The sequence below is a fragment of the Dromiciops gliroides genome, chromosome 2, assembly GCF_019393635.1.
Source record: "Dromiciops gliroides isolate mDroGli1 chromosome 2, mDroGli1.pri, whole genome shotgun sequence".
In the NCBI taxonomy this organism is placed as follows: domain Eukaryota; kingdom Metazoa; phylum Chordata; class Mammalia; order Microbiotheria; family Microbiotheriidae; genus Dromiciops; species Dromiciops gliroides.
In genome coordinates, this window is record NC_057862.1 from 393,214,829 (window position 1) to 393,241,726 (window position 26,898).

The following is a 26,898-nucleotide window of genomic DNA, read 5'->3' on the forward strand; positions in this document are numbered from 1 at the left end:
TTTCTGTAGAAGGTGGGACTTGAAGGAAGCCAGGGGAGTTAGGAAGGAGAGATGAGGAGGGAGAGCATTCTAGACATGGGGGACAGACAGTGAAAATGGAGTGGCTTGTTCAAGGTACTACAAGGAGGTCAGTGTCACTGGATGGCAGAGTACATTGTGGGGTAAAAGGGTATAAGGAGGGGCAGCTAGATGTTGAAGTGGATAGAGCACTGGCCCTGGATTCAGGATGACCTGAGTTCAAATCCGACCTCAGACACTTAACACTTACTAGCTGTGTGACCCTGGGCAAGTCACTTAACCCCAATTGCCTCACCAAAAAGAAAAAAAGAGTATAAGGAAAGGTGTGTGTGTGTGTGTGGGGGGTAGGTTTTGAAGGACTTTTAATGCCAAACAAAGGATTTAATATTTGACTCTGAAAGTAATGGGGAGCCCCTGAAGCTAATTGAATAAGAGGGTGACAGGGTCAGACTTGTGCTTTAGGAAGATCCCTTTGACAGCAGAGGGGAGGAGAGACTATACTTTATTTTAATTTTATTTTTTTGTTTGTTTTTTGCAAGGTAATGAGGATTAAGTGACTTGCCCAGGGTCACACAGCTAGTAAGTGTCAACTGTCTGAGGCTAGATTTTGTGAGAAAATGGGTAGTTGTCTCCTCTCAATGTGGATATACAGTCAGTCATGCTCCTCCCTGACCTGTCTGTAGGACAAAGGTCTCAGATCCCCTCCTCAGCCTCAGGTTAACACAATTACATGGTTCAAGGAGCCCTGGTCTCAATAAGGTCCACTACAGAGTTGTGTCCATATAAGGAAGTATAAGGTCCACTCCTGAGTTATACCCATACAAGGAAGAGGGGTGGGAATACTGCGTTCTGATTAGCTAGTTTTTGCACGTAGATTGTAACCCCTGAGTAGATTGTAATCCTTGAATAATTGGACCAGTGATGAAAAAGGGGAGGGTCCATTCACATTAGGGACTAGGGTATAAAACGAGGCCTGCCAGCCCCCTTTTGGGACACCCGATAGCTGCACACTAGGGTCCCCTTTTCTCATGAGAAGAAAATAAAGATCCTTGAATTATTGAGAAGAGGATGGTTTTTTCCCTCACAAATTTGAACTCTGGTTCTCCTGAATCCAGGGCCAGTGTTTTATCTGCTGAGCCACCTAGCTGCCCCAGAGACTATACTTTATCTAGAAATATACAATACACAGTACTTCCAAGGGCTTCCTAAATCAGATTAAACTGTAAGTGGGAAATATTTCAACAAAATAAATGAAAATACAATAGAACATAGATCATATTAATATGGGGTTTTCTAAGTCAATATGCTGCCCACTCCTTATATAAGGTGAGTCTGACACCAATGGACTAGAGTAAGGAGAGATTGAGGCAGGCTGTTGCAATAGTCCAAGTGTGAGATGATGAAAGCCTACATCAGGTTGGTAGCAGTGTCAGTGTCAGCGGAGAAAAGGGGATGAGTTAGGGGTATCAAAATAATGGGCACACTACCTCTTTGCTTCAAGTATTCATTTCTGTTAGGTCTAGGGGTATGTATATAAAATCGTGGCTCCCTGTTTATAGGGAGATTTCCACTTGCCTTGGGGATGATATTAGTATGCTTCTGCTGGTATAACATACGAAGGGAAGTTTAAATTTTATTTGCTAGGCTGTAGAGAATTATTGGAAGATTGTGAGCAGTAGGATGACATGTGCAGATCTACATGTGAAAGAAAGATCATTTTGGCCGCCTTCAAAGGGAGTGGGTGGGGAAGAGTATGGGTGGAAAGACTCGTTGGGAGACTATTGTAAAAGTTGGGTAATAAGTGCATGTAAGAGGGTGTTGGCGGTGGGAAGAGGAGAGATAAAAGCAAGAGATGTGGAAAAGGTAGAATCAGCCTCAGATCTGATTAGATATGAGAGACTAGGGAGAGGAAGAGTCAAAATAAAACCAAGGTTTCAAACAGGGGAAGCCAAGTGAATGATGATACCATTGGTAGAAACAATTAAGTCAGGGAGAAAAGTTTTGGAGGAAATGGAAATATAAGATACTTATATTAATATATTTATTGTATCAAGAATTAGGGTAGCTAGGTGGCTCAGTGGATAGAGCACCGGCCCTGGATTCAGGAGGACCTGAGTTCAAATCCATCCTCAGACCCTTGACACTTACTAGCTGTGTGACCCTGGGCAAGTCACTTAACCCCAATTGCCTCACTAAAAAAAAAAAAAATCACCTATCCTTTTCCAAGAAAGAGACCAAGTTGATGAGGAATGCAATACACATTACCCATGTGATGACATCAGTTAGATGGGCAGCCCATTGAGTTGTTGTTTGTCCTTTGTTTTTCTGAAGAGGACCAATGAGATCATGGGGTGATGTCTTGACTTGCCTGAGGTCTGGATTTAAGTGAGGCAGAACTGAGCAGAGTCATCAGCCTCAAAATCTTATCATCAAAGTCCCGTGACAGGATGAAAATCAAGACAACTGGTGATGTCTGGGATGCAGTACATGACTTTGGTGTCTCTGGTGTCTGACCAAACTCTAAGCTCTCCACTGTGTCTGGTTCAGCCGCCTTCATGATGTTTGGAACAACTGCCTCTCCTGTAGGAGGGAAGTCTTCTCATGCTTGGGGTAGACACACCCCCCCCTAACTCACCAGTGGGTTTATGCCTGTTGGTTCCCCTCATCCTGGTTTTACCTAGGCTGTGTGGCCACTGCACATGCTACAACTTTTTGAAGTTACAGGTTAGAGTTGGATGACAGACAGACACCAAAGGTGGAAGAACAGCCCTGAAAAGGGCTCAGCAGCCCTTACATCAGAGGGGCTAGTCCTCCTTGAACACCACATACACCCTATTAGTAAGTATATCTTGGACAGGGCCCTGAAGATGAGCAATATGCTCCCCAAAGTTGAATGGGAGGAGGAAGTCAGATGGGATTACATTTGGAAAACTGTGCAATGTGTTCAATAATCCAATGTACTATCATTTTTAAACACCAACATATATTCTAATGAATCACAATTGCAGAGGGCAAATTGCAAAGAGTAATGAAAAGGGGGAAGCTAGGTGGCGAAGTGGAGAAAGCATCGGTTCTGGATTCAGGAGGACCTGAGTTCAAATCCGACCTCAGACACTTGACATTTACTAGCTGTGTGACCCTGGGCAAGTCACTTAACCCTCATTGCCCTCCCCGCCCCCCCCAAAAAAAGGAGTAATGGAAAAACACATTCAAACTTGCAACATTGAAAATCATGACTTGTACATAAGGAATGATGTATAATATATCACTTTTTTTTTTTTGTGGGGCAATGGGGGTTAAGTGACTTGCCCAGGTTCACACAGCTAGTAAGTGTCAAGTGTCTGAGGCTGGATTTGAACTCAGATACTCCTGAATCCAGGGCCGGTGCTTTATCCACTGCGCCACCTAGCTCCCCCTGTATAACATATCACTGAGCACATGTGTGACTGTAAAAGAAGGTTGGATGAGTCAGGGATAACAGATGTTTCATTGCTATCTAAGCAAAATTAGGCTTTTATTATTATTATAATTATTATTATAAACTTAATAACAACCTGCTCTCCTTCTGATCCATTCTGGGCCTGGATCACTGTCCATTTGCAGCATTTGTCTAAGGCACAGATATTAAGAGACCAGCTCCATGTTCATCCAAGTATTATCCAATAGTTCAACCTACAATTCTATCACAATCTAAACAGTGTGCATTCTTTTATCTACTTGGTTCTTCCTCAATAGATAGTTACACCTTTGGGAAATTGTATGGTTCTTTCTTTTTTTTTTGGTGAGGCAATTGGGGTTAAGTGACTTGCCCAGGATCACACAGCTAGTGTTAAGTTTCTGAGCTCACATTTGAACTCAGGTCCTCCTGAATCCAGGGCCGGTGCTCTATCCACTGCGCCACCTAGCTGCCCCGTATGGTTCCTTTAATAATCCTGAGCTTCTCTTTGAAGGCCCATCTTTTTAACTCTGGTATTTTCACAAAAATGTTGTTATGAATGTAAGTTGTGAAATGCGACATACATGTCTCTAAAGAATTAAGTTTAACCTCACCCAAAGGGCAATGGGGAGTAGCACAGCACCTGGCACATAATAGATATGTAATGGGGTCTGGCCAATAAAGGCCCAGTCCTTAAAACATGCATAATACCGACTGGTATGGAAGCTCAGGGAGCTTCTTTCTAGGTATGCCTTTTGGAAGGGACCTTTCAACCAGGTATTCTCTGACTGTTTCAGTCAAAGTTTGCCCTCACCTTGTAGTGACTGAAAAAGCATTTTAACCAGCAGAGCCAGAAATGAATGCGTTTAAAGGCTCTGATGAACAAAGGAATTTTCAGCCACTTACTGCCCCTGTGACCTCGGGTGTGTTTCTTTCCTGCCTGGGACTCCTGTCTCCTCATCTAACTAAATATCCTCCGAAGTGCCTTTCATCTCTAAACCTATAATTCTATGGTCCTTTGAGCTGGGACTTCTTCTCCTTTTTGACTTTGCAAAGGACATGCAGATGTTGGCCTTAGCATTGAACCAGGCGGAGCCAATTAATTAACTAACAAGTAAGAATGTGTTAGAGCTGCATTCCTTTCCAACTCTGTCTTAAGTTCTCCTTTGGTTTACTTTAGTTTTAGTTTTGTTTTTACAAGGCAATGATAGTTTGTGAATCATCTTCATCATCATATCATCCTTGTTAATGGTTTTTATGAATAAAGCCCTTTATGTACATTGGAGTATGTTAGGCAGCTGGGTGTCACAGTGGATAGAGTGCTGGGCCTGGAAGACTCATTTTGTGAATTCAAATCTGACCTCAAACACTTACCCTGGGTAAGTCACTTCACCCTTTTGCCTCAGTTTCCTCATCTGTAAAATGAGCTGGAGAAGGAAATAGTATCTTTCATAAGAAAACTCCAAATGGGGTCATGACCGAACAATTATGTACATGATCTCATTTAATAATGATTCTGCTGACTTCCCTTGGCATCACTCAGACTCTTTCTGTATTTCTTTGTATGGCATTCGTAAAACATCAAAAGTCCCTGCAAAAGTTTTCTAGTGTCTTCTAGTGTCTTCTGTGCAAAGATTATAGAATTACATTGGGAGAAGGCAACAGGCAGCAGGTTCAAATCTGCACTTAGTAGAGAGAACGTCAATCAATGCATTAACAAGTGATCCATACAGTTGAATTCACTGGGTCACTGAATTATCAAAGTGGCCAAGAAGTTGAGCAATCCAGGAAACTCTCTAAGAGCAAGCTGTGGTCTAGTGAAAAGAGATCAGACCAAGGAAGGAAGAGTTCTGCCTGGCTTTTAGTTCTGGCTCTGTTGCTAATTTACTGGGTCAGGGCAGCTAGGTGATACAGTGGATAAAGCACTGGCCCTGGATTCAGGAGGACCTGCATTCAAATTCAGCCTCAGACACTTGACGCTTAGTAGCTGTATGACCCTGGGCAAGTCACAACCCTTATTGCCTCGAAAAAGAAAAAAAAAATTCAAGTAATTTACTGGGTCACCCTAGGCAAGTCACTTGTCCTCTCTGAGTCAAACTTAATCCTCCTTTTAACTGAGGGGTCCAGACAAGATGATTGCCAAGATCCCTGCCAGCTCTAACACTATGGGTTTCTTTGTGCAGTCACAAGTACTCAAGGAAGGCTCTTGAAATTCTTTCAGGGTGGAGTTAGAGCCAGGACACTGTTGTTTTGCTCCTAATAATAATAACTACTATTTGTATAGCATTTTAAGATTTGCACATTGCTTTCCATATATTATCTCTTTGAATTTTCATAACAATCCTATGAGGTTGTGTTATTATCACACTCCTTTCACAGAGTAGGAAACTGAAGCCAAGAGCAATTAAAGTGACTTGCTTGAGTGACTATTAATATCTTTTAATGTCAGGGGCAGAATTCAAACCTAGGTCTTCCCTTCTCAGAGGCCATTATGCATTCCACTACTCATTGTTGTTTGACAGGGAGAGGGACTTAAAAAATGCCATTTGGCAGTGTTTTTTTTTTTAAATTTCTGGAATAACATCTGTTGGTTTGTTTTTTAATTTTTTCACCCTGATTTGGATTCAGAATTAGAGGTTGTTTCCATCTCACCCTCCTGAAGGTGAGGAAAAAAACAAGGCCTCAGACTTGTTTCAATGTAGTTCTTGGCAATAGGGCCCGTTTGCCCAGTCTAGATAGGGCCTCGTGATTGATAGTGGGTTTTGCTCAAACAATTACCTGCGTGTTTTGGAAAGACAGGAAGAAGCCCTTCGTTTTTTTTTTTAATTTTTTTTGCAGGGGCAATGAGGGTTAAGTGACTTGCCCAGGGTCACACAGCTAGTAAGTGTCAAGTGTCTGAGGCTGGACTTGAACTCAGGTCCTCCCAAATCCAGGGCCAGTGCTTTATCCATTACGCCACCTAGCTGCCCCCGGAAGCCCTTCACTTTTATCAGCAGGTGGGGACCCTCTGGAAAGCTGCCAAGGAAATTAATCAGGCCGGAGTAATATGAAACTGATGCAGTATTTGGCAGATTGTGAGGTGATCCAGAAAACTCTGATGGTATAGCCCAAGACCTCCATTCTCCTCCCAGTCCCAAATTTTAGTTCAGTTCATTCTCGGGGTGGGGGATGTTTAGCTTTTTTTTTTGCGGGGCAATGGGGGTTAAGTGACTTGCCCAGGGTCACACAGTTAGTAAATGTTAAGTGTCTGAGGCCGAATTTGAACTCAGGTACTCCTGAATCCAGGGTGGGTCCTTTAACCACTGCGCCACCTAGCTGCCCCTGGACGTTCAGTTTTGCCACAACAGCACGGATGTGGAAGCGGGGACGAGCACCAGATTGCAAAACTCCCTGTTCCAGTTTTCGCTATGAGTCGGGGAAACAAGTCTGGAGGGAGAGTCTGACCCGGTCTCTCTCCCAGGATTCCAGAGCCCAAGGAACCACAACTCCCAGGATTCCCCTCCCCTCGGACTGCCCTCCTCCTGGCTGGCGTGGAAATCCACTGGACCCGCCTGCCAGTCCTCCGAAGGGGAGGGTGACTCTCTCTGGAGCCCGCCCCTGGGACTCAGCGGGTGGCCTGGGCGCTCGAACGTGGTTTGCTGCGGCTTCTGACTAACTGCAGTTGCAGGGCTAGCGTCCGAGTGGTAGCGAGAGACCCCGGCAGGATGCCTGTGAGTACACAAGAGCTGCCCCGGTCAGCAGGGGTTGGCCACTTGAAATGAAGAGTGAGCACTTGACCGCTGTCCGGTGGGTGACGTTCTTGGGAGCCTGGAGTATCTAAGCTGGAAGGGACCCCATCACCCGGAGTGTTAGAGCGGAGAATGTGGGAGCCTGAAGGGACCCTAGAATGGAGGGTGCTCCCAAACAGCACCTTCGACATCACCTCGTCCAGCCTCTCTTAATTTTTCAGTTGGAGGAAACAAACCCAGAGAGAGGAAGCGACTTGCCCAAAGTTGTTTAGAGGGCACGTGCCCCCCCTGCCAGCCGTACTTCTCCTACTTTCTGCCTCTTCCCAAGAAAAATGTGCCCTTCCCTCCGGTGAGCGGGAAGAGGCTTGCGGAGGACTCACTTTGGGGGTGAAGTACAGAGAGGGGCCCAGAAAGAGGAGCAGGGCTCATCAACATTTATGTAACTAGAGTTGGGAGAGGAAGCAGGGGGTTTCCAGCGGCCCCTGGTCGTCCCCAAGCGCCCCGTTGTGGTGCGTGCTCTGTATCAGGGCATTTTCGAAAGGAGCCCAGGGCAAATTTGACTTTGGTCTCAGTTGGTTTTGGTTTAGTTGGGGGGGGGGGGTAGGAAGAGGAGGAACAGGCAGGCAGAATTGTTGGCTCCAGAAAATCGGGCGAGATTTTGTTTCAGTTTAAAAGGCTCCCCGCCCCGGGCCTGGCTGGTACTGTCTACTGCCGGGCTGCCAATTTCAGTTGTCATTCCAGTTGTCAGTCTAGCCTGAGGACACACGGTAGCTCAGGTTTGGAAAGACTCGGACAAAAGGTATCTCCCCACCCCCCCCATTTCGCAGACACTGAAGATTGACCAGTATGCCAATCACCATTATGACTTTTGGGCCTTCTTTCCCCTAGTACCTATTTTCACAGACTTTTGAGAGCTAGGAGGAGGAACCTTAAAAGGTAGAATGTTAGAAAAGATAGAATTAAATATATGAAGATAGAATTTAAAAAATAGAAAGATAGAATGTTAGAAGTGGAAGGGACAGAGACTATTAGAATATAGAAAACAGAATGCTGAAACTGAAAGGGACCATAGAACATTGACTTTGCAGAAGTTCTAATTCCCTCTCCCCCCACCCCCCTCCCAACCCCGAAAAAGGGAAGGGATTTAGCCAAGGGTACAAAGCTAGTCCGTGGCAGAATCTGGATTGGGACATAGGTCCCCTCCTAAAGCACTTTTTTTTTTTTAAACACACGAGGAAACTTCTCCAAATACAAACTGCTAAAACAGACAGAAGTGTTGGGGGTGGGGAGGGGAGGTGAGAAGAGAAATGCATCAGGTAGGTTTTTTTTTCCGCCCCAACCCAGCTAGATTTCCTTCTAAATTCTTGAACAGCTGTTTTGCCTATTTCCTGAGGCTTGATTAAATCAAGGTTGTGTTTCCCATTCTAAAATGCAGATAATCTAAATCTATTTGCCAAATTCTGAATTCCTTCCTGGAAGAAAAACAAAAAGGTCATCCCTTCCACTTTTGCCTATTTGCCCACAGAATGCTGAAGACTATTCTGTCTCCCTTCCCCTAGATCCTGGGCGAGTCCTGGCTGTGGTGGAGAAAGAGACAGTAGCATTTTAGGAAAGGGATCCCAGCTGTTCAGGTCCAGACTGAGCAAGCTGGCCCAGGCCCAGGTCTGGTGGGAGGAAGTTGCCCTGTCATACATTCAGAGGCCTCTTGCAATTAATCACCCACCATTTACAGGGCAGCATCAAATGCCAGTGACTGTATTAAGCTCAGACATGTCCATGCCTAGCTGTGCTGGACTGGACTGTTGTTAACTTGAGTCTGTTAAAGGAGGGGAAATAATCTCATTCCTAGGGTCTCTTAAGGTGGACTTTCCTAGAAACAGTGGAACCAAACAGCATTTATAAAGCACTGATCATGTGCTCAATACTGGGGACACAAATTAATGGAGACTTTTGCTCTTAATGGAACTTACATTCTAACTGGGGGAGAGAACACATAAAAGGGGGGATTCATACCTGTAACAATCCCATAATGCCATTTTATAGATGAGAAAAACACAGCTCAAGAGAGGTCAGGTGACCTGCTCAAGGGCCACAGAATTAGTAAGGGCTGGAACTGGGGACCGGTGCTCTCCTTCTCTTGAAGGCTTCTTCCTGAAATCTCCTTGAGTCCAACTGAATACCTGCTATCCCTTGCCAAAGGGATGTGTTTGTTTGTTTGGATTTTGATGGGATGTCAGAGCTGGAATAGACCTTAGGGGTAATTTAGATTAGTGTGCTCATTTTACAGATGAGGAAACTGAGGTCCAGAAAAGTGTGTGTGTGGGGGGTGACTTGTCCAAGTATGCACCACTTGCTCTGGCCCTGGATTCAGGAGGACCTGCCTTCAAATCCGACCTCAGACACTTGACACTAGCTGTGTGACCCTGGGCAAGTCACTTACCCCCAATTGCCTCACCAAAAACAAACAAAAAAACCCCAAGTACTCACCACTAAATTCATGGCATGAGCAAGGGCTAGATCTTTCCTGGTCTTTTTACTCTGGTCTGGGACTCTTTCTACTGTATGACACTGCCTCTCAACCTTTTTTTTTTTTTAATTGAAACAGAATTTGAGAAAGTCCAACTCCCTTCCTGTTTTATTAGTGAAATACTATGGGGGCAGCTAGGTGTCGCAGTGGATAAAGCATTGGCCCTGGATTCAGGAGGACCTGAGCTTAAATTTGACCTCAGACACTTGACACTTATTAGCTGTGTGACCCTGGGGCAAGTCACTTAACTCTCATTGCCCTGGAAATGCTATGACATACTAATCAATTCCGTGGGCCTGTCTGCTTCATGTTGAGCATAGCAAGGGTGGGTGGGAAGGCTGACCCAGATTGCCAGGGGAACAAATTGGGGCTTCCCACGTGGCTGGAAAAACAAAAGCAACTTCCTGGAGAAGAAATGCTTTCAAAATGACCCATATGGCTGGGACTGTATAAGTCCTGTGGTTTTTTTCAGTAGTAAAATATATGGGCAGCCAGGTGGCACAATGTATAGAGCACTATGCTTAGAATCAGGAAAACTCATTGTCATGAGTTCAAATGTGACCTCAGAATCTTATTCGCTGTGTGAGTCTGGGAAAGTCACTTAGCCCTGTTTGCCTCAGTTTCCTCATCTGTCAAATGAGCTGGAGAAGGAGATGGCAAACTGCTCCAGTATCTTTGCCAAGTCATGAAGACTTGGATGTGACTAAAAACAATTGAACAGCAAGATAAGTGCATAGGTTATTAGATGTAAAAGTGAAGTATGTTAGTTATTAGAGATGCCAAGTGTGCTAATGACAGGAGACAAAAAATAAGCAGCTGGTCCTGAAAAGGCTACAGTACCCTGCTATAAGTGAGTGCCCTGGGCTATGTGGGGGTGGGTACTCAGGCCCCAGCCAGAAGTTTTAGCTACTAGTCAGTGTCCTAGAGAGGCCCGTAACCTGATTTTGAGGACCTTTTCTCATCTGTCTTTTTTTTTTTGCGGGGCAATGGGGGTTAAGTGACTTGCCCAGGGTCACACAGCTAGTAAGTGTCAAGTGTCTGAGGTCAGATTTGAACTCTGGTACTCCTGAATCCAGGGCCGGTGCTTTATCTACTGCGCCACCTAGCTGCCCCTCCATCTGTTGGCAAAACCCCATGAATTTATTGAGGATTTCCACTGAATCATGGGGGTTTAGAGTGGGAAGTGTTTTGTGCTACTTTTTTATAGGGTTAGCCTTATCCCCCCCAGGCAGAGTGAGTGAATTGACAGCCTTGCCCTGGTAGTGGGATCTCTTTAATTGGCTCTCCATTTATCTGTGCTTTAAGTGAAAGGCAGCTCTAGTGAAAGAGAAGGATGCTTGGATTTTGGTTGAGGTCCTAGGTTCAAAACACAGCTCTACCCCAACTACCTGTATGACTCTAGACAAGTTGCCGAATTCTCTGGGCCTCTCTTTCCTTATCTGTAAAATGGGGTAGATGTCCTCCTGTCTCTAAATTTATGATCTCTTTTCTGAGCATATGATCTGGCCTGTTCCATGCAGTCACATAGAACAAGGGTGACCATAGAGGCACTGCCAACCAAGAGGGGTAGGTCAGATTGCTAATCCTCCAACAGACTGGTCTGAAAGACGCCGAAAATTACAGGCGGCAAAGGCCAAATCCATTGTTTAAAGGATGCCAAAAACACACAAGGAGACAATAACTGGCCAAAGGCCATTTTCTTCCTTTGTTTTGTTTTGTTTTTACTCTGGGTAGAGCTTGGGACTGGTAGAGCTCATTAGATCATCTCAATCCTGACCTACCTAATTCAACTGAGGACAAAGGGTATGTCTGAGCCCAAAGAGACAAAATGTACCTGTTCGGCTTCCATGCTTCAGGCCAAGAAAAAAAAATTAGATCTAGAAGTAGGTGAAGAGATGAACCCTCTCATTTTATAGATGGTGTGTTTGAGAGGGAAAGTCACTCACCCAAGGTGTCACATCAGGTCAGTGGCAGAGGAAGGACTGAAACCCAGTCCCCCAGACTCCCAACCAGTCTCCTTTTCACTGTATTCTTTCCACATGAATATAGATTAGCTGGGAGTAGAACAAAGGAGGACTTCATTTTCCCTGACAGTAAAAAAAAAAAATTTCCATGATTCTATGATCCTAAAGGTTGCGAGGAAAAGGAGATGAGGGGTCACAAAGCTTTATTTGGTTAGCTGATGTGTGATCGCCTATGGGGCTCCATCGCTCTGGTAGCCAGTGACCAAAGTTCCTTGATCCGAGATTGGAAAAATGTTTGGAAAATTCAAGATCTCTGGGCAGCTGGGTGTCGCAGTGGATAAAGCACTGGCCCTGGATTCAGGAGGACCTGAGTTCAAATTTGACCTCAGACTCTTGACACTTATTAGCTGTGTGATCCTGGGCAAGTCACTTAACCCTCATTGGAAAATTCAAGATCTCTGACAAGACTGAAAATAGCAAGGCTGTCCTTGGCCCTTAATGACTACCACAGCCTGGTCAGCTGAACATCAAGGAACTGTCATTGCCTGGGTGTGGCAGCTCCCTCTTCCATCTGCAGGTCCCAGCATAACTCAGTGGATCAGGGTTATTCTCAGTTCTGTTCAGGTCCAACACTCTATCCACAACAACATTCGACTCTTCAGGCCCCTCTCCCTTGCCTCCTCTAACTTTATTCTTTATGAGAACAGGGATTTTCTATGCCACATTCTCTTCCCTATCCTCTAGCCTAGTCCCTGAGTTAGTGAGGAACAAGACCTGCCCCAAAGACATATTGTCCATGAAGATGGGATCATCTTGAAGAGGAAGGGGATTAGACAAATCCATCCCAGTTTCCCTTGGGAGTGTTGAATAAGGCATGAAGAAACAAGGTTAAGGTTAAAATTTCTGGAGCTACTGTTCCTTGTTGGCTGGTGGGGAGGACTAAGCTGGTGACAGAGCTGTGATCATACCCTGTCTCCCCAGGATTGGAGGGAGTTCTTGGTATCTGGGGCTATTTTTGCCAGACCACGCAAAAACAAGATTAGAGCGGTGGATTTAGCAGCTTTCTCAATTAGGGACATCCATTACCTAGGGTAGGGTGAGTGCCCCTGGGCACTGCATTTAGACTAGGCCACAGGCAGCATTTAGAGGTCCATAGCAGCATAGAAACAATAGACTTTAGGGAATTAAAAAAGAATAATTATTTAACATCAGAAACTTCCAGATAGTAAGAAGTGGTGAGCTCCTTTGCCATGTGGTTTGTCTCCCTAGAGGAGACAATATCCTAGGATTTCTGTCTCCTATCTCTCAATTACCTCTTAATGCACTTCTTCATGTCTGTCCCAGATGCAGAAGTGCCTGGTTATGGCTCTTTTGTATACACATATAAAGGATTGAGGGCAGCTAGATGGCATAGTGGATAGAATGCTGGGTCTGGAGTCAGGAACACTCATCTTCCTGAGTTCAAGTCTGGCCTCAGATACTTCCTATCTGTGTGACCCTGGGCAAGTCACTTTAACCTGTTTGCCTCAGTTTCCTCATCTGTCAAAAGAGCTGGAGAAGGAAATGGCAAACTACTCCAGTATCTTTGCCAAGAAAACCCCCAAATGGGGTCATGAAGAGTCAGCATGACTGAAAAATGAACAAGATAGAAGGTTGAAGGCCCAGAACCTCTTTAGGTAGATAGGGTACCTTTCTGAGATAATAACATAGAATTCATTTTTTTTCCTCTCATACTCAACTCACTAACTTCCATGTTACTATTAAATGCACTGTTGTGCTCCGTATTCAGTCGATAGCCACAAGTATTGTTCAATCTCTCTTCATAATATCCATGACCTCCTCTCCATTCCCATGGCTACCACTCTAGTTCAGGTGTGCATCAGCCCTTACCTGGACCACTATGATAGCCTCCAAATTGGTCTTCTTGCTTCTGTCCTCTCCAGAATTTAGATGATTAAAACTGGAAGAGACCTTAAAACACAATATTTGGCTGGAGAGGACCTTAAAACTTAGAATGTTAGAGCTGGAAGGTCAACCTTAGAACAAGGACAGGGGAGCTGAAAGGGACCTTGGACGAAAGATTGTTGGAGAAAAGGCCTTAAAACAAAGAATGCTAGAACTTAGAATGTTAGAACAGGAGGGAACCTTAAAAGAAAGAATATTTAATTTTTAATTAAAAAAAATTTTTTTTTGGTGAGGCAATTGGGGTTAAGTGACTTTCCCCAGGGTCACACAGCTAGTAAGTGTCAAGGGTCTGAGGTCAGATTTGAACTCAGGTCCTCCTGAATCCAGGGCTGGTGCTCTATCCACTACACCACCTAGCTGCCCCAGAAAGAAAAGAAATTAGAGCCAGCAGGGAACTTTGAACAGAAGATAATAAAGCTAAGAGGAACCTTCACCCTCCTTATTTTACATAGGGGGAAACTGAGGCCCAGAATAGTGAAGTGACTTGTTGGGCATCAGACACAGGGCTAATAGCAGAGCTGGGAACAGTGCTCTAGCATTCTTTGTTTTAAGGCCTCCAGTATCTCTGCCAAGAAAACCTCAAATAGGGTCGCAAAGAGTCTGACTGAATAACAACAAAGCCAGTACAGCATGCTGCTCTCAGAATTATGTGGCAGTGCCCCTCCCCCATCTCTATCTGCCCTGCCCTTGAGCATCCTACCTCAACCCTCAGCACTTCCTGAGTACAGGACAGTGAACCCTTATGTTCCCTTAGAGGCCAGTGAGTAAAAGTTGTGTCACACATTTCCGGCGATTCACCTCATATTTCCAGATCTCTGTTTTCTCTTCTGTAAAATTAACGAATCAGAATAGATGATCTTCGAAGATTTCTAGCACCAATCTTCTACGACTCTGTCAGGTTGTGCTCAGTCGCTCCAGCAGGAGCCTAGGGCTGAGCAAAGTGGGTGGCACAGAATGGCACGAGCCCCAGACCTGTTTTGGAGAAGGCTCTCCCCTCGGCTTAGGTGGGACTTTGTGGCCTGCTCTGCAGCTCTCTCTCAGCCCCAAGAATCCCTGACATCACCCCGCATAGAGAAGTGAAAGCTTCTGTGCAAAACGAGGCATGATCTTTTGTTGGGTGTGGCCACTGTGGAGATTTGCTGGACTTGCTTATTCATGCTTCTAACCGGTGTTTTGTGTTTCTCTTTTTCTCAACAAGGGGATGAGTAGACAGGAGAGGAGAAGGTGGCTTTTGGGCTGATTAGGAAAAAAACACACTTTAGTTATTTTTAAAAAGAAAGCAGTTTATTGTCCTTCCCTATCAGAATTCAGTTTAGTTCATTTTGGTGGTTGTGGGGGTGGTGTGTTAGGAGAAGTGGATGAAAATGGTGGCTCTCATTCTGCTATCTGGACTGTCCCCCCTCCCCCCCAAAGTATTTGGCTAATGGGTTTTAGGTGAGGGGCTTGGAATGTCATTTTTGATTTTTGTATGGGGGGGGGCGAGAAATGAGGGTTAAGTGACTTGCCCAGGGTTACACAGCTAGTCAATGTCAAGTGTCTGAGGCCAGATTTGAACTCAGGTCCTCCTGAATCCAGGGCCGGTGCTTTATCCACTGTGCCACCTAGTTGCCCCTTGATCTTTGTATTCTAATCAATTAGCAGAGTGGCTTTAAAAAAAAAAAGAATCTTTGGCATCTCAACTATGAGATGCACAAGAAAAAGAAGTCTGCAGATCTTATGGGAGGGGATCTTGGAAATCATCTAGTTTACCCCTCTCATTTTACAAATGAGGAAACTGAGGCCCAGAAATAGACAGTAATGTCCCAAGTTCCAGAACTGGTTGGATCCATTCAACAAGATGCATTCACATGAAGTAGTTTGGTTTAGTGGAAAGAATGTCTAGGGACCTTCAGTTAAATCCCACCACTGATAGTTGTGTGAATCACTTACCTCTCTGAGCCTCAGCTTTCTAATCTGTAAAATGGAGATGAGAATGATAATGATATCTATCTGGGGGGGTGGGGTTCTGTGAGGAATGAAAGAGATGATTAGCTTGTGCTCTGCAGACCTGCATAATAACAGCAGTGGCTAGCATTTCTAGAGCTTTGAGATTTGCAAAGTACTTTACCAATCTTTATTATCTAATTTGATCCTGTGAGGTAGGTGCTGCTATTATTCCCATTTTACAGATGAGGAAACTGAAGCTTCTGCCCACTTCTCATCACCTCACACCTGAACTATGCCAGTGAAGAGACTGGGGTTGATTTTCCGTCTCTTCCCACTCAAGTCCACCCTTCACTCTGCTATCCAGGTGTTCTTCCTAGAGTTTAGATCTGACCGAGTCACAGGCCTCAGTAAACCACAGTGATTCCTAATCGCCTCCAGGATCAAATACAAAATCCACACTTTGGGGTTCAAAACCCTGCCTCACCCACCCCTCCCCCTCTACCTTTCCAGTCTTCTTCTTCTTCTTTTTTTCAGTGAGGCAATTGGGGTTAAGTGACTTGCCCAGGGTCACACAGCTAGTAAGTGTTAAGTGTCTGAGGCCGGATTTAAACTCAGGTACTCCTGACTCCAGGGCGGGTGCTCTATCTACTGCGCCATCTAGCTGCCCCCTTTCCAGTCTTCTTACACCTCTCATTCCCCTGTCCCCTCAGCCCACCCACGACTTGCTCTGCGCTCCAGTGACCAAGGCATCCTGGCTGTTTCTCCAACAAGACACTCCATCCTTGGGCTCTGGGCATTCTCATGGCTGCTCCCCATGCCTGCAATGCTCTCTCCTCCTACAGGAAGCCTCCTCGGATTTCTCTTAATTATAGTGCCTTTGCTCTGTTGATGATTTCCAAAGTATCCTGCACATAGCTTGTTGTTTGTGCATAGTTCTTTGTGTGTTATCTCCTACTAGACCATGAGCTCCTCAAAGGCAAGGAAGTCTTTTGGCTTTTTCTGGTGGTCTCTCCCACTCCCCCCCTTCCCCTTCCCCGTTTGCCCTTCCCCCCTCCCCTTTCCCCCTTGCCCCTCCCCCTCCCCACCTACCCCTTTCCCTTCCCCACCTACCCCTTTCCCTTCCCCTTCCCCATACTTTAGCCTAGTGCTTGATATATAGTAGGTGTTCAACACGTGCTTGCTTATCAGCTGATGGGCAAGCTAGAAAAAAAAATCACCTCTCAGTCCCCCAAATATTTCCTGAACTTTTTTTTTTTAAGTGAGGCAATTGGGGTTAAGTGCCCAGGGTCACACAGCTAGTAAGTGTTAAGTGTCTGAGGCCGAATTTGAACTCAGGTACTCTTGACTCCAGGGCCAGTGCTCTATCCACTGCGCCACCTAGCTGCCCCCATTTCCTGGACTTTTAAACCTGTATAACAGCATCCACTCGATTTGGTATCTCCTAGTCATAGGATTTAGGGCTGCCATTGCCGTTGGGGATAATCTCCTCTAATCCCTCTCATTCTACAGGTGAAAAAGCTGAGACTCAGAGAGGTTAAGTGATTTTCTCCTGGTCACACAGGCAATAAGTAGCAGAGCCCCCAGGTGTTCTGCCTTCTAGTTCCCTGCTGCCTGGCTGCAGAAGCAGGAAATCCTCAGCTCTCACAACAGCACAAGATCAGGTTCTTGTGTGATTTATGAACAGGTGTATTTGTCAGAAACTCTTAGGCACGCCTCCCTTGGATCTGAGCAAGTTGATTTAACTTTTCAGAAAACCTAAGGTATTTATTTTTCCAGGAGGCTGTCCATGACTCTTTCTTTCTTTTCTTTCAGATGCATTTCATCTTCTCCAATGAGGTGGAGCTTCTCTTTGATTTCTGGAGGGTCCACAGTCCAGCCGGTAAAAGTGGGAAGCCCTTCTCTCTCTCCCCCTCCCTCCTTTCCTGTTGGCCTCAGTTTCCTCATCTGTAAGATGAGCTCCATCCCCCCTCCCTCTCTCCCTCTTAACTTCCCTCCCTCCCTCTTACCTCCCCTCCCTTCCTCTTCATTCTCCCTCCCCTCCTTCTCTCCTCTACTTCCCTCCCTCCATTTTACCTTCCTTCCAGTCCTCCTCTGCTGGGCTCAGGGCACTAGCAAACCCTTGTGCTTACCCGTGATGAACGATTCCCGGGATATTCAGGTGCATCTGAATTGTTCTTCATGAGAAATGGAATTTGATCGATACTTACTACAAGAGATGCCTAACAGGAGACTAGGATTTTACAGTTTTTCAAACTGATTTCACACACTTCCTTTTGTCCTCACTAGAGCCCAGTCCAGTCATCATTTGGATATAGAGGTGGGGAACTGAGTTCACATCCCTATTTGGACACTTACTGAGCTTGTGACTGGGCAAGTCATTTGGGCTTTGGTTTTCCCCATATTAAAAGGGGGCTCAAATGGAGATTTTGATGGAAATGAGATGTGCAGACTTAAATAATAGCGAGAATAATGGCTAGCATTTATACAGGCCTCTAAGGTTTGAAAAAAGCTTTATCCTCGGGCGGCTAGATGGAGCAGTGGATAAAGCACCGGCCCTGGATTCAGGAGTACCTGAGTTCAAATCCAGCCTCAGACACTTGACACTTACCAGCTGTGTGACCCTGGGCAAGTCACTTAACTCTAATTGCCTCGTGCAAAAAAAAAAAAAAAGCTTTATCCTTAGAACAACCCTGGGAGGCAGATGGTATTATTATCCTCCCCATTTTGCAGATGAGAAAACTGAGGCAAACAGATGTTAAGTGATTTGCCCAGGATTATACAACAAGTAAGTGTCTGAGGCAGGATTTGGGGTCTTCCTGATTCCAAGTCCAGTACTCTATCCACAATACTTCCTAAATGTGATAAATTGGGGCAGCTAGGTGGCACAGTGGATAGAGCACCAGCCCTGGAGTCAGGAGGATCTGAGTTCAAATCCGGCCTCAGACACTTGACACTTACCAGCTGTGTGACCCTGGGCAAGTCACTTAACCCCAATTGCCTCATTTTTTAAAAATGTGATAAATTGTAGTTATTAGTTATATATGGAGTTTGTTGTTTAGTCATTTCAGACGTGTCTGACTCTTCGTGACCCCATTTGGGGCTTTCTTGGCAAAGATACTGGGGTGGTTTGCCATTTCCTTCTCCAGCTCATTTGATAGAGGAAACTGAGGCAAACTGGGTTAAGTGACTTGCCCAGGGTCACACAGCTAGGACGTATCTGAGGCTAGATTTGAACTCAGGAAGATGAGTCTTCCTGACTCCAGGCCTGGTACTCTATCTCTACTGAGTTACTAGGGCCAAATCTAGGTTTTGCTACTTACTAATTTTCGGAACTTTGTAAAAACATTAAATTCTGAGTCCCAGCTTCCTAAAATGTGTGGTTTGGACTTTCAGATGACCTCTAAGTCTTCTTCCAGCTCTAAAGTCACCTTCCCTATGGAGAAGCCAGGTCTCCTGACTCCATTCAGGACTCATCTGTTGGTAGCTGCTCCAGTTCCAGGCTGGCATTTATGCTTGGTGTACAAGTCAGTACCAATTTTGAGAAGACTTTTCATTTAATCTTTTTTTTTAGGGGCAATGAAGGTTAAGTGACTTGTCCAGGGTCATACAGCTAGTAAGTGTCAAGTGTCTGAGGCCAAATTTGAACTCAGGTCTTCCTGAATACAGGACCTGGGCTTTATCTACTGTGCCACCTAGCTGCCCCTCCCCCCATTTAATCTTTTTTTGGGGGGGGTCCTCCATTTAATCTTTTTTTTTTTTTTTGCGGGGCAATGGGGGTTAAGTGACTTGCCCAGGGTCACACAGCTAGTAAGTGTCAAGTGTCTGAGGCCAGATTTGAACTCAGGTACTCCTGAATCCAGGGCCAGTGCTTTATCCACTGCCCCACCTAGCCGCCCCCCCCATTTAATCTTAAACTGTTGATTTACATATTTTTGTAAAATTTCATCCATAGGCAAATCAAGGCCTCTCCCAACATCTCATTAAATCCTTTCAGCAACCCTGTGAAGTAGGTATGAAGCGGGTATTTATTTTTGCATGCCCATTTCACAGATGAGAATATTAAGGCTCAGAATTAGGTGACTTACCCAAGGCTATAAAAATAGTATTTGAGGGCTGGCTCTTTTAAGGATAGCCTCTCTTATTTGACCCCAGAGGGCTTAAATTCTACAGTGAGCATTTATTAAACTTTGTATATAAAACAGAGGTAGCATAAAAGTGGCACTGGCGAGCTCTTAATTTTTTTATGGGCTACCTCCAAGTGTGTCACTCCTTCCAACCCTTTCTGTACTTGCTGCAAGATATATGGAATCACACCGGCCTTGGAGTCAGGAGGACATGAGTTCAAATGTGGTCTCAGACACTTGACATTTACTAGCTGTGTTACCCTGGGCAAGTCACTTAACCTTAATTGCCTCATCACCACCCCCCCCCCCAAAAAAAAAAAAAGATATATGGAATTAGTGTGAGCATCCTGGCTGGGGAGAGGGGCTACTGCTTCCAAGTTTGCCTAGGGGCCTGAGTTAAGAACAGAGAGGCAATAAGAACACTCCTGGGAAGCCATGGCATGGTGAACTTGGAGTCAAGACCTGGGTTCAAATCCTGCCTCAGTCAATTACTTGCTGTGTGACATTGAGCAAATAATTTAATCTCTCTATGCTTTCAATTCCTCATCTATAAAATGAGGTTGAACTTAATAGTCATTAAGGTACCTTCCTGCTCCCAAAGCCTGAGCCCTTGAGGGGAAGTGGAACTGAGGATCACAAGGTGGGGTGCCCTTTGTGCTGTGTCCTAGATGTCTTAGAGGACAGGCATTTGGCCTTTGGGCCTCACCAGGATGGGGCCATCATAATCGCCTCTTCTAGTGAAGAGAGAGACTGCCTTCTTAATCATAGCATTATTTGGAAAATTTTAATTAATTTTTTTTTCAGTCAATAAAAAATTGATTATACCCTTCCACTCAATGGCCCCATTGGGAAAAAAAAAGTAAAAAGAAAACCCCTGTAACAAATTCATAGTTAAGCAAACAAGCAAAACATATTCCCACAATGGTCTTTCATGAAGCTGTTTTTTTACCATCTGAACCCAGCATGGTCTAGGTGGCACAGTGGATAAAACACTGGCCCTGGATTCAGGAGTACCTGAATTCAAATCCAGCCTCAAACACTTGACACTTACTAACTGTGTGACCTTGGGCAAGTCACTTAACCCTCATTGCCCAACCAAAAACAAAACATCCAAGGGGGCAGCTAGGTGGCTCAGTAGATAGAGCACCAGCCCTGGAGTCAGGAGTACCTGAATTCAAATCCAACCTCAGACACTTAACACTTACTAGCTGTGTGACCCTGAGCAAGTCACTTAACCCCAATTGCCTCACTTAAAAAAAAAAAAAGAAAGAAAAAACATCCAAGGCCATCTCCAGTTGTCCTGATAATATCTTGCCACTGGACCCAGATGGCTCTGGAGGAAAGAGTGAGGTTGATGACCTTGCACAGCCCTACCTGACTTAAATCCAATTCAGTGCAAGGCATGACATCACCCCAATGTCATGGTCCTCTTCCAGAATGAAGGACAAACAACAACTGTAGTTCCTAGAGAAAAGGTCTGGAGAGGAGAGGAGAGGAGAGGAGAGGGTGATGATAAGAACAATCCCTTATATGAATGATGTATATAACAGCTTCCCATTTTTATGTTCATTCCTTAATTTCATTATCAGAACAAGCATGTGAAAGGGCAGGGGAGGAATTAACTATTCTCATCCAGAATAGATGAAGAAATTGAAGCTCATATTTGACTGACTTTGTCCCATATCATAGTGGCAGTGCCAGGATTGGAACTTAGGTCCCCCCCCCACTTCTAGTACACTTCCCCTTTTAAAAAAAAACATAATTAGTCTCAATAACTATTGTCCAAATAAACACATAGAAATACAAAACGAGAGACCAGGGGCAGCTAGGTCGTGCAGTGGATAAAGCACCCACCCTGGATTCAGGAGGACCTGAGTTCAAATCCAGCCTCAGACTCTTGACACTTACTAGCTGTGTGACCCTGGGCAAGTCACTTAACCCTCATTGCCCGGCAAAAAAAGAGAGAGAGAGCGCACCCTAGAATTAGGAAAAAAGGGCCAAGACAGTGAACAAAAACTTGAATCAGCAAATAAGATACTTTTGTTCTGTGTCCCCCCTCCCCCACTTTTTTGTATGGTGTAGTCAGTGTGTTTATGGTTTGGTTGGGTTCTACTGCTTTTAGGGCAATGCTTCTAGTGTATCAGGATGCCTTTGAAGGGCAGAGTCTCCTGGGACACGAGAGAAGTCTAGCATGACCATAAGGGGCAAAGGGCAATGGGGCAAGGTAAGAAAGCACTGAATTTAGAGCCAGAAGTCTTGCTGACTCTACTACTCAATAGTCAGCATGCAGGGTAATGATGGAATATAATACCTAATAGTTATCTCACAGGCAAGCCAGACCTGGAGTTAGGAGAACAGAGGTTTGCATCCCAACTCATCTATTCAGTGGCTTCTATTGCTCATAAGCTAATCATTTAACCTCTTTGAGGCTCTCTTTCTCATCTGTAAAATGGGGAGCAGGGGGAGTCATAATACTTGTACTACCAACTCATTGGGTTGTTGGGACAAAAACAAGGTTTTGCAAACCTTAAAATGCTATTTTCATGCAGTCATTATTTATTTTTTAAAATTAATTAAAGTTTTCAACTTTTGTTTAGATAAGATTTCCAATTCCAAATTTTTCTCCCCCCTTCCCCTCTTTCCCCCCCTCCCCTAGACAGCAGGTAATCTGATGTAGGTTATATATATAATAACATTAAGCATATTTCTGCATTAGTCATGTTATACAAGAAGAATCAGCAAGAAGGAAAAACCTCAAAAAAAGAAAAACAACAGCACCAAAAACAAAAGTAATAGTATGGTCCAATCAGTGTCCATATTCCACAGTTCCTTTTTTTTTTTTTTCCCCTGGATTTGGAGAGCCTTTTCCATCATGAGTCCTTTGGAACTTTCTTGTACCGTTGGATTGGTGAGAAGAATCTAGTCCATCACAGTTGATCAACACACAATGTTGATGATACTGTGTATAATGTTCTCCTGGTTCTGCTCATCTCACTCATCATCAGCCCATGCAAGACCCTCCAGGTTTCTCTGAACTCCTGCTCATCATTTCTTACAGCACAATAGTATTCCATTACATTCATATACCACAACTTGTCCAGCCATTCCCCAATTGATGGGTATCCCCTCAACTTCCAATTCCTTGCCACCACAAAAAGAGCAGCTATATTTTTGTACATGTGGCTCCTTTTCCCTTTTCCATGATCTGTTTGGGAAAAAGACCTAAAAGTGGTATTGCTGGGTCAAAGGATATGCACAGCTTTTATAGCCCTTTGGGCATAATTCCAAATTGCTCTCCAGAATGGTTGAGTCAGTTCACAGCTCTACCAACAATGCATTAGTGTTCCAATTTTTTCACAGCTTCTCCAACATTTATTATTTTCCTTTTTTGTCATTTTGGCTAATCTGATTGGTGTCAGGTGGTACCTCAGAGTTGTTTTAATTTGCATCTCTCTAATCAATAATGATTTAGAGCATTTTTTCATATTGGAATAGATAGCTTTGATTTCTTCATCAGAAAACTGCCTGTTCATATCCTTTGACCATTTCTCCAATTGGGGAATGACTTAGATTCTTATAAATTTGATTTAGTTCCCTATATATTTTAGAAATGAGGCCTTTATCAGAAGTACTGGCCATAAAAATTGTTTTCCAGCTTTCTGCCTCCCTTCTAATTTTGGATGCATTGCTTCTGTTTGTACAAAAATTTTTTAATTTAATGCAATCAAAATAATCCATTTCGCATTTCATAATATTCTCTGTCTCTTGTTTGGTCATAAACTATTCTCCTTTCCAAAGATCTGAAAGGTAGGCAGTCGTCATTATTACTGAAGTGACTGGAGAAAGTAATTTTCCTTCTTTGGGCCTCACTTCCTGTACTGGTGAAATGAGGGGTTTGTATTAGATAATCTTGAGTCTAATTCTAGGATCTTAGGATGTTCTGACCCTAGAGTTCAAGACCCTAGGAAGGAAGGATGTGTGTGGTGAGCACAGGTCAGGGTCAGAGGCAGCAGAGAGAAGCCTAGTTCTTGAGATCAGTTCCTGGTACAGGAATCATCTGTGGAACCACATGTAGCCCTTGGGGAGTTGTCTGGGCTGTGTTGGGGTCTCGAGCTGCGCTTCCTTCTGCAGGCATGGCCGTTTCTGTGCTGGTGGTCCTCCTCTTGGCTGTGTTGTATGAAAGCATCAAGGTTGGCAAAGTAAAGTTGTTCCACTGGTCTCTGCTCAGCATGCCCCCAAACCACAGCCAGCCGCTGACGGAGTATACGGACCAGGAGTCTACAAGCTCTGGGTCAGCTCAGGCCAACAGTGACCGAACCAGGTAACAGATGCATGGATGGATGGGGCATGGACACATTGGACCAACCCAGAAGACTCAGGCAAAAGTGCTCTGAGCATCTCGCTTTAGCTCCAAACCCCCACTGGATGGCAAGGACGGGGCTTTCTTAGCCTAACAGCCTGATCCAAGGCCCTCCTAATGGCTCTGGTTGGCCTCTCCAAATTGAGTATTTTCCTATTTCCCCACCTACCCAAGGCAGGTGGGAAGAAGTATAGCTTGAGAGTCTCCATCTTGCCTCTTAGTAGGATTTACTTTTCCCACTGCCTGCTTTCACAGGCCAACCATTAGTGGTACTCAAGGTACCTTTGCCTTGAGCTTTACAATATCTATTAATACTACTTGCATTTATGTAGTGCTTTGTGGTTATTAAGTGCTTTCACATCGGCTAAAAGAGGTAGGCAATATCATTATCCCCATTCTACAGATGAAGAAATGGAGAGTGGCGTGACTAGGTTGGTCACACGGTTTGAAGACTAGAGTCTTCTGAACAGAAATTCACTGTTCTTCCCATTAGAGTGGGCTGCCTCTCTAAGGCAGATGTTTAGCTTATAGCCTTACTTTCCAATCCTGAATCCACCTCCCTCCCCCATTCCCATCCTTCACCCGCGTCCTTCTCTAACTCGTCTGTCTTGTGTATCTAGGTGGTTTCTGAGTCACTTGGGCCAGTCTCTGATACACGTCGTCCAGGTGGTCATTGGCTACTTTGTGATGCTGGCTGTGATGTCCTACAACACTTGGATTTTCCTTGGCGTGATCCTGGGCTCAGCTATTGGTTACTACTTGGCCTACCCACTCCTCAGCGTGGGATAGAGGACACAAAGGGCTCCGAAGCTGCTGGATGGTTGTTGAGGCTCGACAAGTTGGAGAGTACGATCTCTTCTTTACTTATTGATGAAAATCCCACCAAATTCAGAAGCAGGCTCCTCCCCGCATCAGTTGTTCCGCATCTCCCTCATCTTCTTCCTTCTGTGGCCTCTTAGTTTGAGGTACAGAGGGCCTGGGGGGTGGTACATCTGCCCTCCTTCCCTAGGCTGGCTTTGATGGCCACCAACAGTATTCACTGAGGATCTCGGGTGGTGGTTCTGGCCAAACCCTAGACTGTCCAAAAGCCTGGGGGAAGGAGAGGGAGCCAGCTGAGCCTGAGCAGCCAATGACATTTTTGATCATGAAACCTACTCATGGATTTCCTGACTTGGGGAAGGAAGGCAGATTATTTGAGAAGGGACTGAGGGAGGGGCAGGCCTCCAGACATGCTCTTCTTCCTCCTCTGTATTGTGCCTTAGTTCCAATGGAACAAACCATGCAGGGTTAACTGCCCTCCTCTATCTGTGGGAATGGAAGACATACCAGCTTTTCAAACACCTCTCTGCCTTAGGAATGCTAGAAAATTGAGATTGGCTGGTGTGTGTGTGTGTGTGTGTGTGTGTGTGTGTGTGAGAGAGTGAGAGAGAGAGAGAGAGAGAGAGAGAGAGAGAGAGAGAGAGAGAGAGAGAGAGAGATCCATTTTAATGGAACCCTCTCCCATTAGAGTCCTAGTGATTCAAACCCAGGCAGTACAGTCGTGGTTGTGGAGTGCTTGAATCTGAATCCTGACTCTACTCCTCAGTAGCTTGGTCACTTTCCCACTCTGGGCCTTTGTGTCCTCATCTATAAAATGAAGGAAATGGGTTAGATTAAATCTTTAAAGTATCTTCTAGCTCCAGATCTCGGATCCATTTCCTTCCCTTTTTCTGAGGGGATGCGCTAAATGATGCTGAAAGAGACACTCTGAGGGCTGAAGAACCTGAGGTGGGAGGGAATAGGGACGCTGGAGGGTTTGAAGGGGCAGAAGAGGCATCTGCCATTCAGGTGTGCCTGGAAATGAATGGCTTCTGAGGTTCCATCCAACTCTGGGATTCTTGGGTTAACTTTGCACATGGCTTGCTTGTCAGGGCAAATGCAGGAATGTTACCCAGAGTTCCCGACTCGAGCAGGGCTCCTTCCACTGGACAGCGCCACCTCGTTGCTGTTCAGAAGGAGAGTATTAAGTTGTACCAGGGAAGCAGGATAGATTGAACCCTGCTAGTGAACTTCTTAGTCTGGACAGATATGAATGACCTCCCTTTCCGTCATCTTATTCCAGTCCTTTTCTAATTCAGAAAAAGGTCAGTGTCATTTAATAACCTTTAAGATTTCATTTCTCCCCCCCCAAAAAAATCTTATTTCTCTTCACTGTGAACCTGCGACCTGGCAGAGAAAAAAACACTGGATGTTCACTTAAAATGTGGATTAAACCGTCCTAGTCTACTGTTGGACAAAGATTAAATCAAACTTAAGCTGAAATAAAAATGCAATTTACATTTTGCTATCATGTTAAATTCATTTGTTTTTTTAGAAAGGTGGATATTTTGAAAAAATGTTACTTTGATTCGTGCCACTTTGGGGATGAGTGTGGCAAACAAAAAAAGAGGGTAGCTGTGGAAGCAACAGAAGAGGAGGGAGATGCCACCTAGTCGAAGGTCATTGGTATTAACAGATGAAGAAACTGAAATCTAGGGGGGTGAAGGGACATGTTTGAGGTCGGTCATGAGGTCAGTGCTAGAAGCAGGATTTGAACCCTGGTCTTGATGCCAGAGCCAGGGTTCTTGGTGCCATGACTAGCTGTTATCTGTGGGGAGGGATGGTCACATCGGGCATGTGTGGAACAGGGAGGAAGGAGCTGGAGGGGGTTGTGTCTAGTCACTTTAGGGGGGAAGAGCAGGGGTCTACTGTACCCTTTGGATTAGTTAATGAACACTTATTGACACCTGCAGAAGTGGAATAGAACAGATTCGGAACTGGAAAACCTAGGTTTGAATCTGAACTTTCCTACTTAATAGTGTGACCTTGGGC

The 26,898-nt window shown here is 44.8% G+C and overlaps 1 protein-coding gene across 1 annotated transcript; it reads left to right on the plus strand.

Annotated features, from left to right (window-relative positions):
* Window positions 1-6,871: 6,871 nt before the first annotated feature.
* SLC31A2 (solute carrier family 31 member 2) lies at window positions 6,872-26,366 on the plus strand. Its single transcript, XM_043989488.1, has 4 exons — window positions 6,872-7,164; window positions 17,377-17,443; window positions 23,820-24,009; window positions 24,669-26,366. Exons 1-4 carry the CDS (start codon window positions 7,159-7,161, stop codon window positions 24,835-24,837), a joined length of 432 nt encoding a protein of 143 aa, XP_043845423.1. The 5' UTR covers window positions 6,872-7,158; the 3' UTR covers window positions 24,838-26,366.
* Window positions 26,367-26,898: the final 532 nt, after the last annotated feature.

Excerpts from the sequence above, each read along its gene's own strand:
- SLC31A2 (XM_043989488.1), top strand. Across the intron at positions 17,444-23,819 it reads GAGGGTCCACAGTCCAGCCG|GCATGGCCGTTTCTGTGCTG; the intron begins GTAAAAGTGGGA and ends TTCCTTCTGCAG. Across the intron at positions 24,010-24,668 it reads GCCAACAGTGACCGAACCAG|GTGGTTTCTGAGTCACTTGG; the intron begins GTAACAGATGCA and ends TTGTGTATCTAG.